The 21,692-nt window shown below is 32.6% G+C and overlaps 1 protein-coding gene across 1 annotated transcript in view; it reads right to left on the minus strand.

The window, feature by feature from the left end:
* The window catches only part of LOC143241697 (lachesin-like), a 385,365-nt gene that overhangs the window by 355,834 nt on the left and 7,839 nt on the right, over positions 1-21,692 (minus strand). The window contains exons 5-6 of the mRNA XM_076484927.1: positions 17,541-17,660; positions 16,552-16,629 (exon numbers count right to left, since the gene is read on the minus strand). Of these exons, the coding sequence (XP_076341042.1) occupies positions 16,552-16,629; positions 17,541-17,660 (198 nt within the window). The remainder of the gene's footprint in view (positions 1-16,551; positions 16,630-17,540; positions 17,661-21,692) is intronic.

Genomic DNA, 21,692 nt, shown 5'->3' on the forward strand with positions numbered 1-21,692 from the left:
ATATTATAACAAGTACAGAGTATGTTACTGAACTCCCAAGTTTGTCGTTTTGCACGTTGTTATGTGATGTTTTCGTTATATTATAACAAATACAGTGTATGTCATTGAACTTCCAAGTTTGTAGTTTTGACACGTTTTCATGTGATGTTTCGTTATATTATAACAAGTACAGAGTATGTTACTGAACTTCAAAGTTTGTCGTTTTGACACGTTATGTGATGTTTCGTTATATTATAACAAATTACAGAGTATGTTACTGAACTTCCGTTTTGACAGTTTGTCGTTTTGTCACGTTATTATGTGATTTTTCGTTATATTATAACAAGTACAGAGTATGTTACTGAACTTTCAAGTTTGTCGTTTTGACACGTTATTATGTGATGTTTCGTTATATTATAACAAGTACAGAGTATGTTACTGAACTTCCAAGTTTGTCGTTTTGACACGTTATGTGATGTTTCGTTATATTATAACAAGTACAGAGTATGTTACTGAACTTCCAAGTTTGTCGTTTTGACACGTTATGTGATGTTTCGTTATATTATAACAAGTACAGAGTATGTTACTGAACTTCCAAGTTTGTCGTTTTGACACGTTATTATGTGATGTTTCGTTATATTATAACAAGTACAGAGTATGTTACTGAACTTTAAGTTTGTCGTTTTGACACGTTATGTGATGTTTCGTTATATTATAACAAGTACAGAGTATGTTACTGAACTTCAAGTTTGTCGTTTTGACACGTTTATGTGATGTTTCGTTATATTATAACTTAGTACAGAGTATGTTACTGAACTTCCAAGTTTGTCGTTTTGACACGTTATCATGTGATGTTTCGTTATATTATAACAAGTACAGAGTATGTTACTGAACTTCAAGTTTGTCGTTTTGACACGTTATTATGTGATGTTTCGTTATATTATAACAAGTACAGAGTATGTTACTGAACTTCCAAGTTTGTCGTTTTGTCACGTTATGTGATGTTTCGTTAAATTATAACAAGAATAGAGTATGTTACTGAACTTCCAAGTTTATCGTTTTGACACGTTAAGTGATGTTTCGTTATATTGTAACAAGTACAGAGTATGTTACTGAACTTCCAAGTTTGTCGTTTTGACACGTTATGTGATGTTTCGTTATATTGGGTAACGTTAAGTAGCAAGTACAGAGTATGTTACTGAAGTTCCAAGTTTGTCGTTTTGACACGTTATTATGTGATGTTTCGTTATATTATAACAAGTACAGAGTATGTTACTGAACTTCCAAGTTTATCGTTTTGACACGTCAAGTGATGTTTCGTAAAATTGTAACAAGTACAGAGTATGTTACTGAACTTCCAAGTTTGTCGTTTTGACACGTTATGTGATGTTTCGTTATATTGTAACAAGTACAGAGTATGTTACTGAACTTACAGGTTTGTCGTTTTGTCACGTTTTCATGTTATGTTTCGTTATATTATAACAAGTACAGAGTATGTTACTGAACTTCAAGTTTGTCGTTTTGACACGTTATTATGTGATGTTTCGTTATATTATAACAAATACAGAGTATGTTACTGAACTTCCAAGTTTGTCGTTTTGACACGTTATCATGTGATGTTTCGTTATATTATAACAAGTACAGAGTATGTTACTGAACTTCCAAGTTTGTCGTTTTGTCACGTTTTCATGTGATGTTTCGTTATATTATAACAAGTACAGAGTATGTTACTGAACTTCCAAGTTTGTCGTTTTGACACGTTATGTGATGTTTCGTTATATTATAACAAGTACAGAGTATGTTACTGAACTTCCAAGTTTGTCGTTTTGTCACGTTATGTGATGTTTCGTTATATTATAACAAATACAGAGTATGTTACTGAACTTTCAAGTTTGTCGTTTTGACACGTTATTATGTGATGTTTCGTTATATTATAACAAGTACAGAGTATGTTACTGAACTTCAAAGTTTGTCGTTTTGACACGTTATGTGATGTTTCGTAATATTATAACAAGTATAGAGTATGATACTGAACTTCCAAGTTTGTCGTTTTGACACGTTATGTGATGTTTCGTTATATTATAACAAGTACAGAGTATGTTACTGAACTTCCAAGTTTGTCGTTTTGTCACGTTATTATGTGATGTTTCGTTATATTATAACAAGTAGAATAGTATGTTACTGAACTTCCAAGTTTGTCGTTTTGACACGTTATGTGATGTTTCGTTATATTGTAACAAGTACAGAGTATGTTACTGAACTTCCAAGTTTGTCGTTTTGACACGTTATGTGATGTTTCGTTATATTATAACAAGTACAGAGTATGTTACTGAACTTCCAAGTTTGTCGTTTTGACACGTTATGTGATGTTTCGTTATATTATAACAAGTACAGAGTATGTTACTGAACTTCAAGTTTGTCGTTTTGACACGTTATTATGTGATGTTTCGTTATATTATAACAAGTACAGAGTATGTTACTGAACTTCAAGTTTGTCGTTTTGACACGTTATGTGATGTTTCGTTATATTATAACAAGTACAGAGTATGTTACTGAACTTCCAAGTTTGTCGTTTTGACACGTTATGTGATGTTTCGTTATATTGTAACAAGTACAGAGTATGTTACTGAACTCCCAAGTTTGTCGTTTTGACACGTTATTATGTGATGTTTCGTTATATTGTAACAAGTGCAGAGTATGTTACTGAACTACTAAGTTTGTCGTTTTGACACGTTATGTGATGTTTCGTTATATTATAACAAGTACAGAGTATGTTACTGAACTTCCAAGTTTGTCGTTTTGTTTCACGTTATTATGTGATGTTTTCGTTATATTATAACAAGTACAGAGTATGTTACTGAACTTCCAAGTTTGTCGTTTTGACACGTTAAGTGATGTTTCGTAATATTATAACAAGTACAGAGTATGTTACTGAACTTCCAAGTTTGTCGTTTTGACACGTTATGTGATGTTTCGTTATATTATAACAAGTACAGAGTATGTTACTGAACTTACAAGTTTGTCGTTTTGTCACGTTTTTTATGTTATGTTTCGTTATATTATAACAAGTACAGAGTATGTTACTGAACTTCCAAGTTTGTCGTTTTGACACGTTATGTGATGTTTCGTTATATTATAACAAGTACAGAGTATGTTACTGAACTTCCAAGTTTGTCGTTTTGACACGTTATGTGATGTTTCGTTATATTATAACAAGTACAGAGTATGTTACTGAACTTCCAAGTTTGTCGTTTTGACACGTTTTCATGTGATGTTTCGTTATATTATAACAAGTACAGAGTATGTTACTGAACTTCAAAGTTTGTCGTTTTGACACGTTATGTGATGTTTCGTTATATTATAACAAGTACAGAGTATGTTACTGAACTTCAAGTTTGTCGTTTTGTCACGTTATTATGTGATGTTTCGTTATATTATAACAAGTACAGAGTATGTTACTGAACTTCCAAGTTTGTCGTTTTGACACGTTATTATGTGATGTTTCGTTATATTATAACAAGTACAGAGTATGTTACTGAACTTCAAGTTTGTCGTTTTGTCACGTTATTATGTGATGTTTCGTTATATTATAACAAGTACAGAGTATGTTACTGAACTTCCAAGTTTGTCGTTTTGACACGTTATGTGATGTTTCGTTATATTATAACAAGTACAGAGTATGTTACTGAACTTCCAAGTTTGTCGTTTTGACACGTTATTATGTGATGTTTCGTTATATTATAACAAGTACAGAGTATGTTACTGAACTTCCAAGTTTGTCGTTTTGACACGTTTTCATGTGATGTTTCGTTATATTATAACAAGTACAGAGTATGTTACTGAACTTCCAAGTTTGTCGTTTTGACACGTTATGTGATGTTTCGTTATATTATAACAAGTACAGAGTATGTTACTGAACTTCCAAGTTTGTCGTTTTGACACGTTATTATGTGATGTTTCGTTATATTATAACAAGTACAGAGTATGTTACTGAACTTTCAAGTTTGTCGTTTTGACACGTTATTATGTGATGTTTCGTTATATTATAACAAGTACAGAGTATGTTACTGAACTTCCAAGTTTGTCGTTTTGACACGTTATGTGATGTTTCGTTATATTATAACAAGTACAGAGTATGTTACTGAACTTCCAAGTTTGTCGTTTTGACACGGTAAGTGATGTTTCGTTATATTGTAACAAGTACAGAGTATGTTACTGAAGTTCCAAGTTTGTCGTTTTGACACGTTATGTGATGTTTCGTTATATTATAACAAGTAGAGAGTATGTTACTGAACTTCAAGTTTGTCGTTTTGACACGTTATGTGATGTTTCGTTATATTATAACAAGTACAGAGTATGTTACTGAACTTCCAAGTTTGTCGTTTTGACACGTTATGTGATGTTTCGTTATATTATAACAAGTACAGAGTATGTTACTGAACTTCCAAGTTTGTCGTTTTGACACGTTTTATGTTTATGTTTCGTTATATTATAACAAGTACAGAGTATGTTACTGAACTTCCAAGTTTGTCGTTTTGACACGTTATTATGTGATGTTTCGTTATATTATAACAAGTACAGAGTATGTTACTGAACTCCCAAGTTTGTCGTTTTGACACGTTTTCATGTGATGTTTCGTTATATTATAACAAGTACAGAGTATGTTACTGAACTTCCAAGTTTGTCGTTTTGACACGTTATGTGATGTTTCGTTATATTATAACAAGTTCAGAGTATGTTACTGAACTTCCAAGTTTGTCGTTTTGACACGTTATTATGTGATGTTTCGTTATATTATAACAAGTACAGAGTATGTTACTGAACTTCTAAGTTTGTCGTTTTGACACGTTATGTGATGTTTCGTTATATTATAACAAGTACAGAGTATGTTACTGAACTTCCAAGTTTGTCGTTTTGACACGTTATTATGTGATGTTTCGTTATATTATAACAAGTACAGAGTATGTTACTGAACTTCCAAGTTTGTCGTTTTGACACGTTATGTGATGTTTCGTTATATTGTAACAAGTACAGAGTATGTTACTGAAGTTCCAAGTTTGTCGTTTTGACACGTTATGTGATGTTTCGTTATATTATAACAAGTACAGAGTATGTTACTGAACTTCCAAGTTTGTCGTTTTGACACGTTATTATGTGATGTTTCGTTATATTATAACAAGTACAGAGTATGTTACTGAACTTCCAAGTTTGTCGTTTTGACACGTTATGTGATGTTTCGTTATATTATAACAAGTACAGAGTATGTTACTGAACTACCAAGTTTGTCGTTTTGACACGTTATTATGTGATGTTTCGTTATATTATAACAAGTACAGAGTATGTTACTGAACTTCCAAGTTTGTCGTTTTGACACGTTAAGTGATGTTTCGTTATATTGTAACAAGTACAGAGTATGTTACTGAAGTTCCAAGTTTGTCGTTTTGACACGTTATGTGATGTTTCGTTATATTATAACAAGTACAGAGTATGTTACTGAACTTCCAAGTTTGTCGTTTTGACACGTTATGTGATGTTTCGTTATATTATAACAAGTACAGAGTATGTTACTGAACTTCCAAGTTTGTCGTTTTGACACGTTATGTGATGTTTCGTTATATTATAACAAGTACAGAGTATGTTACTGAACTTCCAAGTTTGTCGTTTTGACACGTTATGTGATGTTTCGTTATATTATAACAAGTACAGAGTATGTTACTGAACTTCAAGTTTGTCGTTTTGACACGTTATTATGTGATGTTTCGTTATATTATAACAAGTACAGAGTATGTTACTGAACTTCCAAGTTTGTCGTTTTGACACGTTATTATGTGATGTTTCGTTATATTGTAACAAGTACAGAGTATGTTACTGAACTTCCAAGTTTGTCGTTTTGACACGTTAAGTGATGTTTCGTTATATTGTAACAAGTACAGAGTATGTTACTGAACTTCCAAGTTTGTCGTTTTGACACGTTATGTGATGTTTCGTTATATTATAACAAGTACAGAGTATGTTACTGAACTTCAAGTTTGTCGTTTTGACACGTTTTATGTGATGTTTCGTTATATTATAACAAGTACAGAGTATGTTACTGAACTTCCAAGTTTGTCGTTTTGACACGTTATTATGTGATGTTTCGTTATATTATAACAAGTACAGAGTATGTTACTGAAGTTCCAAGTTTGTCGTTTTGACACGTTATTATGTGATGTTTCGTTATATTATAACAAGTACAGAGTATGTTACTGAACTTCCAAGTTTGTCGTTTTGACACGTTTTCATGTTATGTTTCGTTATATTATAACAAGTACAGAGTATGTTACTGAACTCCCAAGTTTGTCGTTTTGATACGTTATTATGTGATGTTTCGTTATATTATAACAAGTACAGAGTATGTTACTGAACTTCCAAGTTTGTCGTTTTGACACGTTTATGTGATGTTTCGTTATATTATAACAAGTACAGAGTATGTTACTGAACTTCCAAGTTTGTCGTTTTGACACGTTATGTGATGTTTCGTTATATTATAACAAGTACAGAGTATGTTACTGAACTTCCAAGTTTGTCGTTTTGACACGTTATTATGTGATGTTTCGTTATATTATAACAAGTACAGAGTATGTTACTGAACTTCCAAGTTTGTCGTTTTGTCACGTTTTCATGTTATGTTTCGTTATATTATAACAAGTACAGAGTATGTTACTGAACTCCCAAGTTTGTCGTTTTGACACGTTATTATGTGATGTTTCGTTATATTATAACAAATACAGAGTATGTTACTGAACTTCCAAGTTTGTAGTTTTGACACGTTTTCATGTGATGTTTCGTTATATTATAACAAGTACAGAGTATGTTACTGAACTTCTAAGTTTGTCGTTTTGACACGTTATGTGATGTTTCGTTATATTATAACAAGTACAGAGTATGTTACTGAACTTCCAAGTTTGTCGTTTTGACACGTTATTATGTGATGTTTCGTTATATTATAACAAGTACAGAGTATGTTACTGAACTCCCAAGTTTGTCGTTTTGACACGTTATGTGATGTTTCGTTATATTATAACAAGTACAGAGTATGTTACTGAACTTCAAGTTTGTCGTTTTGACACGTTATGTGATGTTTCGTTATATTATAACAAGTACAGAGTATGTTACTGAACTTCCAAGTTTGTCGTTTTGACACGTTATGTGATGTTTCGTTAAATTATAACAAAAACAGAGTATGTTATTGAACTTCCAAGTTTGTCGTTTTGACACGTTATGTGATGTTTCGTTATATTATAACAAGTACAGAGTATGTTACTGAACTTCCAAGTTTGTCGTTTTGTCACGTTATTATGTGATGTTTCGTTATATTATAACAAGTACAGAGTATGTTACTGAACTTTCAAGTTTGTCGTTTTGACACGTTATTATGTGATGTTTCGTTATATTATAACAAGTACAGAGTATGTTACTGAAGTTCCAAGTTTGTCGTTTTGACACGTTATGTGATGTTTCGTTAAATTATAACAAGAATAGAGTATGTTACTGAACTTCCAAGTTTATCGTTTTGACACGTTAAGTGATGTTTCGTTATATTGTAACAAGTACAGAGTATGTTACTGAAGTTCCAAGTTTGTCGTTTTGACACGTTATGTGATGTTTCGTTATATTATAACAAGTACAGAGTATGTTACTGAACTTCAAGTTTGTCGTTTTGACACGTTAAGTGATGTTTCGTTATATTATAACAAATACAGAGTATGTTACTGAACTTCCAAGTTTGTCGTTTTGACACGTTTTATGTGATGTTTCGTTATATTATAACAAGTACAGAGTATGTTACTGAACTTCCAAGTTTGTCGTTTTGACACGTTATGTGATGTTTCGTTATATTATAACAAGTACAGAGTATGTTACTGAACTTCCAAGTTTGTCGTTTTGACACGTTATTATGTGATGTTTCGTTATATTATAACAAGTACAGAGTATGTTACTGAACTTCAAGTTTGTCGTTTTGACACGTTATTATGTGATGTTTCGTTATATTATAACAAAGTACAGAGTATGTTACTGAACTTCCAAGTTTGTCGTTTTGACACGTTTTATGTGATGTTTCGTTATATTATAACAAGTACAGAGTATGTTACTGAACTTCCAAGTTTGTCGTTTTGACACGTTATGTGATGTTTCGTTATATTATAACAAGTACAGAGTATGTTACTGAATTTCAAGTTTGTCGTTTTGACACGTTATTATGTGATGTTTCGTTATATTATAACAAGTACAGAGTATGTTACTGAACTCCCAAGTTTGTCGTTTTGACACGTTATGTGATGTTTCGTTATATTATAACAAGTACAGAGTATGTTACTGAACTTCCAAGTTTGTCGTTTTGACACGTTATGTGATGTTTCGTTATATTATAACAAGTACAGAGTATGTTACTGAACTTCCAAGTTTGTCGTTTTGACACGTTATGTGATGTTTCGTTATATTATAACAAATACAGAGTATGTTACTGAACTTCCAAGTTTGTCGTTTTGACACGTTATGTGATGTTTCGTTATATTATAACAAGTACAGAGTATGTTACTGAACTTCCAAATTTGTCGTTTTGACACGTTATTATGTGATGTTTCGTTATATTATAACAAGTACAGAGTATGTTACTGAACTTTCAAGTTTGTCGTTTTGACACGTTATTATGTGATGTTTCGTTATATTATAACAAGTACAGAGTATGTTACTGAAGTTCCAAGTTTGTCGTTTTGACACGTTATGTGATGTTTCGTTAAATTATAACAAGTACAGAGTATGTTACTGAACTTCCAAGTTTGTCGTTTTGACACGTTAAGTGATGTTTCGTTATATTGTAACAAGTACAGAGTATGTTACTGAAGTTCCAAGTTTGTCGTTTTGACACGTTATGTGATGTTTCGTTATATTATAACAAGTACAGAGTATGTTACTGAACTTCCAAGTTTGTCGTTTTGACACGTTAAGTGATGTTTCGTTATATTATAACAAATACAGAGTATGTCACTGAACTTCCAAGTTTGTAGTTTTGACACGTTTTCATGTTATGTTTCGTTATATTATAACAAGTACAGAGTATGTTACTGAACTTCCAAGTTTGTCGTTTTGACACGTTATGTGATGTTTCGTTATATTATAACAAGTACAGAGTATGTTACTGAATTTCCAAGTTTGTCGTTTTGACACGTTATTATGTGATGTTTTCGTTATATTATAACAAGTACAGAGTATGTTACTGAACTTCAAGTTTGTCGTTTTGACACGTTATTATGTGATGTTTCGTTATATTATAACAAGTACAGAGTATGTTACTGAACTTCCAAGTTTGTCGTTTTGACACGTTATGTGATGTTTCGTTATATTATAACAAGTACAGAGTATGTTACTGAACTTCCAAGTTTGTCGTTTTGACACGTTATGTGATGTTTCGTTATATTATAACAAGTACAGAGTATGTTACTGAACTTCCAAGTTTGTCGTTTTGACACGTTATTATGTGATGTTTCGTTATATTATAACAAGTACAGAGTATGTTACTGAACTTCCAAGTTTATCGTTTTGACACGTTAAGTGATGTTTCGTTATATTGTAACAAGTACAGAGTATGTTACTGAAGTTCCAAGTTTGTCGTTTTGACACGTTATTATGTGATGTTTCGTTATATTATAACAAGTACAGAGTATGTTACTGAAGCTCCAAGTTTGTCGTTTTGACACGTTATGTGATGTTTCGTTATATTATAACAAGTACAGAGTATGTTACTGAACTTCTAAGTTTGTCGTTTTGACACGTTATGTGATGTTTCGTTATATTATAACAAGTACAGAGTATGTTACTGAACTTCCAAGTTTGTCGTTTTGACACGTTATGTGATGTTTCGTTATATTATAACAAGTACAGAGTATGTTACTGAACTTCCAAGTTTGTCGTTTTGACACGTTATTATGTGATGTTTCGTTATATTATAACAAGTACAGAGTATGTTACTGAACTTCCAAGTTTATCGTTTTGACACGTTAAGTGATGTTTCGTTATATTGTAACAAGTACAGAGTATGTTACTGAAGTTCCAAGTTTGTCGTTTTGACACGTTATTATGTGATGTTTCGTTATATTATAACAAGTACAGAGTATGTTACTGAACTTCCAAGTTTGTCGTTTTGACACGTTATGTGATGTTTCGTTATATTATAACAAGTACAGAGTATGTTACTGAACTTCCAAGTTTGTCGTTTTGACACGTTATGTGATGTTTCGTTATATTATAACAAGTACAGAGTATGTTACTGAACTTCCAAGTTTGTCGTTTTGACACGTTATTATGTGATGTTTCGTTATATTATAACAAGTACAGAGTATGTTACTGAACTTCCAAGTTTGTCGTTTTGACACGTTATTATGTGATGTTTCGTTATATTATAACAAGTACAGAGTATGTTACTGAACTTCCAAGTTTATCGTTTTGACACGTTAAGTGATGTTTCGTTATATTGTAACAAGTACAGAGTATGTTACTGAAGTTCCAAGTTTGTCGTTTTGACACGTTATGTGATGTTTCGTTAAATTATAACAAGTACAGAGTATGTTACTGAACTTCCAAGTTTGTCGTTTTGACACGTTATGTGATGTTTCGTTATATTATAACAAGTACAGAGTATGTTACTGAACTTCCAAGTTTGTCGTTTTGACACGTTATTATGTGATGTTTCGTTATATTATAACAAGTACAGAGTATGTTACTGAACTTCCAAGTTTGTCGTTTTGACACGTTTTCATGTGATGTTTCGTTATATTATAACAAGTACAGAGTATGTTACTGAACTCCAAGTTTGTCGTTTTGACACGTTATGTGATGTTTCGTTATATTATAACAAGTACAGAGTATGTTACTGAATTCCAAGTTTGTCGTTTTGACACGTTATTATGTGATGTTTCGTTATATTATAACAAGTACAGAGTATGTTACTGAACTTCCAAGTTTGTCGTTTTGACACGTTATTATGTGATGTTTCGTTATATTATAACAAGTACAGAGTATGTTACTGAACTCCCAAGTTTGTCGTTTTGACACGTTATGTGATGTTTCGTTATATTATAACAAGTACAGAGTATGTTACTGAACTTCCAAGTTTGTCGTTTTGACACGTTATGTGATGTTTCGTTATATTATAACAAGTACAGAGTATGTTACTGAACTTCCAAGTTTGTCGTTTTGACACGTTATTATGTGATGTTTCGTTATATTATAACAAGTACAGAGTATGTTACTGAACTTCCAAGTTTATCGTTTTGACACGTTAAGTGATGTTTCGTTATATTGTAACAAGTACAGAGTATGTTACTGAAGTTCCAAGTTTGTCGTTTTGACACGTTATGTGATGTTTCGTTAAATTATAACAAGAACAGAGTATGTTACTGAACTTCCAAGTTTGTCGTTTTGACACGTTATGTGATGTTTCGTTATATTATAACAAGTACAGAGTATGTTACTGAACTCTCAAGTTTGTCGTTTTGACACGTTATTATGTGATGTTTCGTTATATTATAACAAGTACAGAGTATGTTACTGAACTTCCCAAGTTTGTCGTTTTGACACGTTTTCATGTTATGTTTCGTTATATTATAACAAGTACAGAGTATGTTACTGAACTTCCAAGTTTGTCGTTTTGACACGTTATGTGATGTTTCGTTATATTATAACAAGTACAGAGTATGTTACTGAACTTCCAAGTTTGTCGTTTTGTCACGTTATTATGTGATGTTTCGTTATATTATAACAAGTACAGAGTATGTTACTGAACTTTCAAGTTTGTCGTTTTGACACGTTATTATGTGATGTTTCGTTATATTATAACAAGTACAGAGTATGTTACTGAACTCCCAAGTTTGTCGTTTTGACACGTTATGTGATGTTTCGTTATATTATAACAAGTACAGAGTATGTTACTGAACTTCCAAGTTTGTCGTTTTGACACGTTATGTGATGTTTCGTTATATTATAACAAGTACAGAGTATGTTACTGAACTTCCAAGTTTGTCGTTTTGACACGTTATTATGTGATGTTTTGTTATATTATAACAAGTACAGAGTATGTTACTGAACTTCCAAGTTTGTCGTTTTGACACGTTATGTGATGTTTCGTTATATTATAACAAGTACAGAGTATGTTACTGAACTTCCAAGTTTGTCGTTTTGACACGTTATTATGTGATGTTTCGTTATATTATAACAAGTACAGAGTATGTTACTGAACTTCCAAGTTTGTCGTTTTGACACGTTATGTGATGTTTCGTTATATTATAACAAGTACAGAGTATGTTACTGAACTTCAAGTTTGTCGTTTTGACACGTTATGTGATGTTTCGTTATATTATAACAAGTACAGAGTATGTTACTGAACTTCCAAGTTTGTCGTTTTGACACGTTATGTGATGTTTCGTTATATTATAACAAGTACAGAGTATGTTACTGAACTTCCAAGTTTGTCGTTTTGACACGTTATTATGTGATGTTTCGTTATATTATAACAAGTACAGAGTATGTTACTGAACTCCAAGGTTTGTAGTTTTGACACGTTATGTGATGTTTCGTTATATTATAACAAGTACAGAGTATGTTACTGAACTTCCAAGTTTGTCGTTTTGACACGTTATTATGTGATGTTTCGTTATATTATAACAAGTACAGAGTATGTTACTGAACTCCCAAGTTTGTCGTTTTGACACGTTATGTGATGTTTCGTTATATTATAACAAGTACAGAGTATGTTACTGAACTTCCAAGTTTGTCGTTTTGACACGTTATGTGATGTTTCGTTATATTATAACAAGTACAGAGTATGTTACTGAACTACCAAGTTTGTCGTTTTGACACGTTATTATGTGATGTTTCGTTATATTATAACAAGTACAGAGTATGTTACTGAACTTCCAAGTTTGTCGTTTTGACACGTTATTATGTGATGTTTCGTTATATTATAACAAGTACAGAGTATGTTACTGAACTTCCAAGTTTGTCGTTTTGACACGTTATGTGATGTTTCGTTATATTATAACAAGTACAGAGTATGTTACTGAACTTCCAAGTTTGTCGTTTTGACACGTTATGTGATGTTTCGTTATATTATAACAAGTACAGAGTATGTTACTGAACTTCCAAGTTTGTCGTTTTGACACGTTATGTGATGTTTCGTTATATTATAACAAGTACAGAGTATGTTACTGAACTTCCAAGTTTGTCGTTTTGACACGTTATTATGTGATGTTTCGTTATATTATAACAAGTACAGAGTATGTTACTGAACTTCCAAGTTTGTCGTTTTGACACGTTATGTGATGTTTCGTTATATTATAACAAGTACAGAGTATGTTACTGAACTTCCAAGTTTGTCGTTTTGACACGTTATGTGATGTTTCGTTATATTATAACAAGTACAGAGTATGTTACTGAACTACCAAGTTTGTCGTTTTGACACGTTATTATGTGATGTTTCGTTATATTATAACAAGTACAGAGTATGTTACTGAACTCTCAAGTTTGTCGTTTTGACACGTTATTATGTGATGTTTCGTTATATTATAACAAGTACAGAGTATGTTACTGAACTTCCAAGTTTATCGTTTTGACACGTTAAGAGATGTTTCGTTATATTGTAACAAGTACAGAGTATGTTACTGAAGTTCCAAGTTTGTCGTTTTGACACGTTATGTGATGTTTCGTTATATTATTACAAGTACAGAGTATGTTACTGAACTTCCAAGTTTGTCGTTTTGACACGTTATTATGTGATGTTTCGTTATATTATAACAAGTACAGAGTATGTTACTGAACTTCCAAGTTTGTCGTTTTGACACGTTAAGTGATGTTTCGTTATATTGTAACAAGTACAGAGTATGTTACTGAAGTTCCAAGTTTGTCGTTTTGACACGTTATGTGATGTTTCGTTAAATTATAAGAAGAACAGAGTATGTTACTGAACTTCCAAGTTTGACGTTTTGTCACGTTATAATGTGATGTTTTTTTATATTATAATAAGTACAGAGTATGTTACTGAACTCCCAAGATTGTCGATTTGACACGTTATTATGTGATGTTTGGTTACTGTTGAGTTTATTAGTTAACTTTCAAGTTGTTTGTTTCGTTACACTACCTAGTGTTATTTGGTTTCCTTGGTGTAATTTATTTTTTTATATTAATACAAGTAAATCAGTCATTTGTTTAATATGACCCGATAGTTTCTAAACTGTTTTTTCCATCTTGTTGAATCAACGCGTTGGTTGAAATAATTTTAAACAACTAAATAATGAATCTTCAATTTGTATTGGTTACGAAATATTTTACTTTGTTTTAATAGTGGATCTTACACAGTGAAAAACATAAGAGGGTTTTTCAGTGATGTCGAGAAAGAGGTAACTGACCGGAAGCTGACCACATGTTTGAAAGGGGTCGTGTAACTGAGTGTCGGAATGTAGAGGGTGGTGTTAGATGTTTTAATGTATTCATACCTACGTAAAACCGACTAACGCACATCACAAATATACGGTATCCCCAAACCTCATAAACCAGATTGTCCATTACGACCAATAATGTCCACATATGAATCGTTTAATTACAATCTTGGTAAATACATAGCATGGGCATTCTCCAAATATGTAACATCAGCCAGCTCATTCATCAAAGACTCTTTTAATTTCAAGTCTAATCTAAATCAACTTAATCATAAAGCCTTAATGGCCAGTTTCGATGTTATATCCCTCTTTACACAAGTTCCAACCATTGAAGCCTGCAAAATAGCCTTAGAACTCTATATCCGAGACCCTAACCCTACTATAGAAATTCCCAGTAACAAGTTAGCAACCCTCATAGAATTCACCACGATAAAAACAAACTTCATGTTCAACAACCACAACTATATACAAACAAATGGCCTAAGCATGAGCAACCCAGTATCACCAGTTCTAGCTAATATTTTTATGACACAAGTTGAAACACAAGCAATTAACACAGCATTACATCCACTACTATACTGGTACAGATATGTAGATGACACGGTTGCGGAATACACATCTAGAGAAAACATACTTAATTTTTTCAATCACATTAACTCTATACATCCCAACATTAACTTCACATGTGAACAGGAAGAAAGCAATCAAATATCATTTCTTAACCTCAAAATTACAAGAACCGACACACAATTCAAACCAGAAATCCACCGAAAAAATCACCCTTACTGGACTATACATTCCTTGGGACTCAGCACATGAAACAAAACAAAAACTCAACACGCTAAGAAACCAAATAAACACAGCCATAAAACTATGCTCACCAGATAAAATTAACGATGAATTAGACAAAATAAAACAATACTTCATCAACATCAATAAGTTTCCTCCACAAACCGTAGAAAACATTATACGCACACACCTAGACAGAAAGCAAAATCAACCAACAAAAGTAAATATATCTCACGAATCAAAAATTCACGAATCCATATACTGCTGTATACCATATATTCCTGACATCAGCAGAAAAATAACCAACATTTAGCAAAAACTAGTAACAAAATATGACATTCCAGTTAATACCAAATTTATTCAAAAACCAGGCACAAAACTGAGGTCTATACTATGTAAAAACTACACTGACAAACACCACACCAACATTATTTATAAAATACAATGTGATAACTGCCACGACTTCTATATTGAAGAAACAAGTAGAAAAATGGAAACCAGATTCAAAGAACATAAAAAAGTCACCTTCGCATGTTTTCGAACACTGCAAGTCAAATAAACACAACATAACCATAGAAAACACTTAAATACTAAATAAAGAAACAAACATGAACAAACGCAAAATTAAAGAAGCCTTACTTATACAACAACTTAAACCCAAAATAAACCAATATAAAGGAACGCCTTTATACCTATATTAATATAAAATAAATAAAATTATATATTCAAACATCTAACACCGCCCTCTATATTCCGACACTCAGTTACACAACCCCTTTCAAACATGTGGTCAGCTTACGGTCAGTTACCTCTTTCTGTGTGAACCTGACGATGACCGAGGAAGGTCGAAACGTTGTTCGCTCTTCTATGTAAAATATTTTCTCAACCCAAACGAGCCGTTTTTACATACACAAGAGGGTTTTCACTGCGTTTTATATTCCTACTGATTTGTTTTTGTAGCAAGTTCGTCTTTCCAGTTTGGTTCGGTAAATTGCGTCACTCTGTTTTAAAATATTCGATGCAGGACACACATACCGGCCCGGCATGGCCAGGTGGTTAATGCATTCGACTCGTAATCTGAGGGTCGGGTTCGAATCCCTATCAAACCAAACATGCTCGCTATTTCAGCCGTGGGGGTGTTATAATGTTACGTTCAATCCCACTTATTCGTTGGTAAAAGAGTAGCCCAAGAGTTGGCGGTGGGTGATGATGACTAGCTACCTTCCCTCTAGACTTACACTTCTAAATTAGGGATGGCTAGTGCAGATAGCCCTTGAGTAGCTTTACGCGAAACTCAAAAAACAAACACACTTACCGGAAACAATGGTTGTTGAAGATGTAAACTGGATGACGTAAGATAGCGAGACCTTTTCTATTACGTCGGTAGTGACCCCTGTGGACAAGACAGACGTAAGATTAAATTTGTCAAAAGAAAGACAAAAATGACTCATACCTGGCACACTGATCTGCCCAACTGCCGCATTTAGTGCACGATATAGGTCAGTTTACGTCCACTGTCGAGTATGTGGTATTTACAACAGGAATTATTGGCTCATTAGTTATAAAGAGTCATAACAGAAAAGATGTATATATGTATATCATGTTAAAATTGAGAGTGGACATATCTATCATATCACGTATAAAATAGGAATAAATGTCATATTACTTAAAGAGTAACAAGGTGTTTATATCATGTTACATATACCTAGATGAGATATGTATGTCATATTACATGTATATAGCTTGGATATGTATATTATGTTACACGTATGAACTAGGGATGTATATAGGATATTACATGTGTTAAGTTTGGATAGGTATATCATATTACACATATAGAACTTGGATATATCTATCACATGCACAAAGTTTGGACACATATATTATATTACACACAAACACAAAAGACAAGTTGAATATGGAATGTATGTTAAATATCTCTCTTAACAGAAAAAAATGTTACATATTAAACATATCGCACTTTACTCGTGTTAGTTTTTAAGTCCAGAGTAATCGAGTTTCACCACAACAACTTGTATATTATTTTCGTGATGAAAAAGGACGTAACGTGTTACAGTGATAGCATTTAGTCCAAAACTAAATATTGTATTACTTTAAATACTATTGTTAGTAGTAACCAGACAAGTACAGCGTGAATAAATGATGATAGGGAAGTCATTGTAAACTTTGTATCAGTTTTCATCCCAGAATATAATTCACAATGACTTTTATTGAGTATTTAAAGTTTACGAAGCCTAACCTTTATCACTAAACCGTACAACCTAAGATAAACCTCAACCGTACCGTTTTCGTTAGGCTTAGCCACATTGTTATGTGAATGGCCGTTCCACAGTTTTTCAGGCTTAGGCTTAAGAGCTTTGGGTGTTGAACTGGTCTGTGGTGAGGGCACTGGTGCTGGAATCTCTATAAATAAGAGACAAAACGAATTAATAATTTCAGGAAGGTTTCACGTGGGCACGTGTGTCTCCAATAACCATTCCGAAAATTTTTAAAACAAACTTTTCACAGAATTTCCACTGTTCATGGACATCAGATCCAAAGTACAACAGCTATTTGAAGCTACTTTGAGAGATATACGAATATAAGCACATTAGAATAATGAGTTAGGGAAACCAAACGTTATAAGTATAATAAGTGATCTCTCTCTTTCTGTAAGGAACATCCTACATGTTCAAACAGAACATACGTGAAGAAGACAGACAAATGTTCTGTTAAAACATGTAGTGTGTTCCGCCTCAACTTTGCTATTGGTTTAGGGTGTGGTTTCAAAGTCTGTTAATATACAAAACACTTTGTAATATTTCGCTTCAATGGTATGTCTTCAAAACGTTCCTTGGATCTACATAACTTAACAATACAGCTACATTGAAACAGCTGTCAAAACGTCCTTCAGTACTACGTTTGCCTGTGTGATTATTGCTGAATGGTCGCTTTGGACCAGAACTACAAATTTGGGCGTGGTTTATATATATATAAAAATATATAAACATTTCAGTTAACTTGTGATTAATCTGATGTAAGTATCATAACATTTTGATAGAATACACTGGTATATATATTAACGTTTTGATAGAATACACTGGTATATATATATATATATTAACGTTTTGATAGAATACACTGGTATATATATATATATATATTAACGTTTTGATAGAATATACTGGTATATAGATATATATTAACGTTTTGATAGAATACACTGGTGTATATATATATATATTAACGTTTTGATAGAATATACTGGTATATATATATTAACGTTTTGATAGAATACACTGGTATATATATATATATATATATTAACGTTTTGATAGAATACACTGGTATATATATATATATTAACGTTTTGATAGAATACACTGGTATATATATATATATATATATTAACGTTTTGATAGAATATACTGGTATATATATATATTAACGTTTTGATAGAATACACTGGTATATATATATATATATTAACGTTTTGATAGAATATACTGGTATATATATATATATTAACGTTTTGATAGAATATACTGGTATATATATATATTAACGTTTTGATAGAATATACTGGTATATATATATATTAACGTTTTGATAGAATATACTGGTATATATATATATATATATATTAACGTTTTGATAGAATATACTGGTATATATATATATTAACGTTTTGATAGAATATACTGGTATATAGATAAAAAACAGAAAATGTCCAAGTCACGTGGTTTGAGCTTTGCTTACGAGCTCAGGTCAAATGTTTAAATTTCCAAGTCGAAGTATTTTATCTTACTGCAGACAAACGTTTAATACTGTACAAACACTTAGTTTGGGAAGTACCCTACTGGGTATTGTGTTTCTTTCAATTTCGAGGTCATGTGTGACCTACTAGTTAGCTTACTCATCCGAAAATTCATGGTTCTTGGCTCCTTTCAGCTCTCTACACTTTGGATGCGTGAGAACATTAAAGATAAAATCACACTGTTCAGGTAGACAAGAGTTGGCGGTGGATGTTATCAAGTATTTACCTTCCATTTAGTCTAAAGATAACCGTCGCAAAGCAACTTAGTATTACAATTTTAATACAAAAAAATAAAATTTTTCGTCATAGCTGATGTCATCTTGAACGTGCCGAAGAAAGTTCGGATCCACGGCTAGACGTCTCTACTAAACATACACTTCTACACAGGTGTGACTGAATATTTCACTATTCCTCTATTTTACGAACTTTGACCCAGTTCAAATGTAACTGGAAGCCCTTAAGACCAGAAGCGTCCAAAGAGACGATTTTTCCCGCACAGCGATTTCACGTAGGTCATAAAGAGCAGACTCTTTCCAAGGGGTCGTGAGTGTCCCATGAAATTAACATGCTTATGACTTTACGTTATAGATAATATGAGAACAGTATTTGTTGGATTGGCTTAGAGTCTCGTCTGAAACAGACACCATGCTGTACTGTATCCACGCCACAGCTTGTTGCTTTCCGTTACAGGCATTTAGTGTAACTGACTGTAAATCTTTACTGTCCGTTTATAAACAGAGTTCTCTGATAATAGGTTAACATAATAATATTCATAAACACTATTCATGTAACATAATTTTACTGTCAAGTATAATCTTACATAATGTTGGTTGAGGAAAACCTCTACATTGGAATGAATAAAAGTGTGTGTTCAGTTCTTCACATTATACAGGTGCAGAATACGAGATATAATAAATAAACTTTGTTATTGCGAATATTCTGTCATGTATAATCTCATGTAAAAGTCATTCTGTGAAGTATTTGTAACTTACAGAATGTATTTTCAGCTTAACTGTTTCTGAAACAAATGAAACACAGTCGAAATGGATCTCTGAGATTCTAGATAATATTTACATCTTTAAGACCTTTCAAGCATAAACTACAAAACTGGCTAATGTTATTAAGGTAGATAAATATTCATCGTTTTAATCTCAGTGTAAATTGAAATATTAATTAAAATTAATTATTAATTAGTCCGAAAAATATTTCTATATTATTTTCCTCATATTTAATCAATCACATTTTTCTCGAGGTTTCATCTTTATGGTGTACACCGCACCACATTGTTGTCAGAATTACGTATTTATGGTGTAAACCACACCACATTGTTGTCAGAGTTACGTATTTATTGTGTAAACCACACCACATTTTTGTCAGAGTTACGTATTTATGGTGTAAACCACACCACATTGTTGTCAGAGTTACGTATTTATGGTGTAAACCACACCAAATTGTTGTCAGAATTACGTATTTATGGTGTAAACCACACCACATTGTTATCAGAGTTACGTATTTATGGTGTACACCGCACCACACTGTTGTCAGAGTTACGTATTTATGGTGTAAACCACACCACATTGTTGTCAGAATTACGTCTTTATGGTGTAAACCACACCACATTTTTGTCAGAGTTACGTCTTTATGGTGTAAACCACACCACATTGTTGTCAGAATTACGTATTTATGGTGTACACCGCACCACACTGTTGTCAGAGTTAAGTCTTTATGGTGTAAACCACACCACATTGTTGTCAGAGTTACGTCTTTATGGTGTAAACCACACCACATTGTTGTCAGAGTTACGTATTTATGGTGTACACCGCACCACACTGTTGTCAGAGTTACGTCTTTATGGTGTACACCGCACCACACTGTTGTCAGAGTTACGTCTTTATGGTGTAAACCACACCACATTGTTGTCAGAGTTACGTCTTTATGGTGTAAACCACACCACATTGTTGTCAGAGTTACGTATTTATGGTGTAAACCACACCACATTGTTGTCAGAGTTACGTCTTTATGGTGTAAACCACACCACATTGTTGTCAGAGTTACGTCTTTATGGTGTAAACCACACCACATTGTTGTCAGAGTTACGTCTTTATGGTGTAATCCACACCACATTGTTGTCAGAGTTACGTATTTATGGTGTAAACCACACCACATTGTTGTCAGAGTTACGTCTTTATGGTGTAAACCACACCACATTGTTGTCAGAGTTACGTCTTTATGGTGTAAACCACACCACCTTGTTGTCAGAGTTACGTCTTTATGGTGTAAACCACACTACATTGTTGTCAGAATTACTTATTTATGGTGTAAACCACACCACATTGTTGTCAGAGTTACGTATTTATGGTGTAAACCACACCACATTGTTGTCAGAATTACGTATTTATGGTGTAAACCACACCACATTGTTGTCAGAGTTAAGTCTTTATGGTGTAAACCACACCACATTGTTGTCAGAGTTACGTCTTTATGGTGTAAACCACACCACATTGTTGTCAGAGTTACGTATTTATGGTGTACACCGCACCACACTGTTGTCAGAGTTAAGTCTTTATGGTGTAAACCACACCACATTGTTGTCAGAGTTACGTATTTATGGTGTACACCGCACCACACTGTTGTCAGAG

This window comes from Tachypleus tridentatus, unplaced genomic scaffold (assembly GCF_004210375.1).
Source record: "Tachypleus tridentatus isolate NWPU-2018 unplaced genomic scaffold, ASM421037v1 Hic_cluster_1, whole genome shotgun sequence".
NCBI classification, from domain to species: Eukaryota; Metazoa; Arthropoda; class Merostomata; order Xiphosura; family Limulidae; genus Tachypleus; species Tachypleus tridentatus.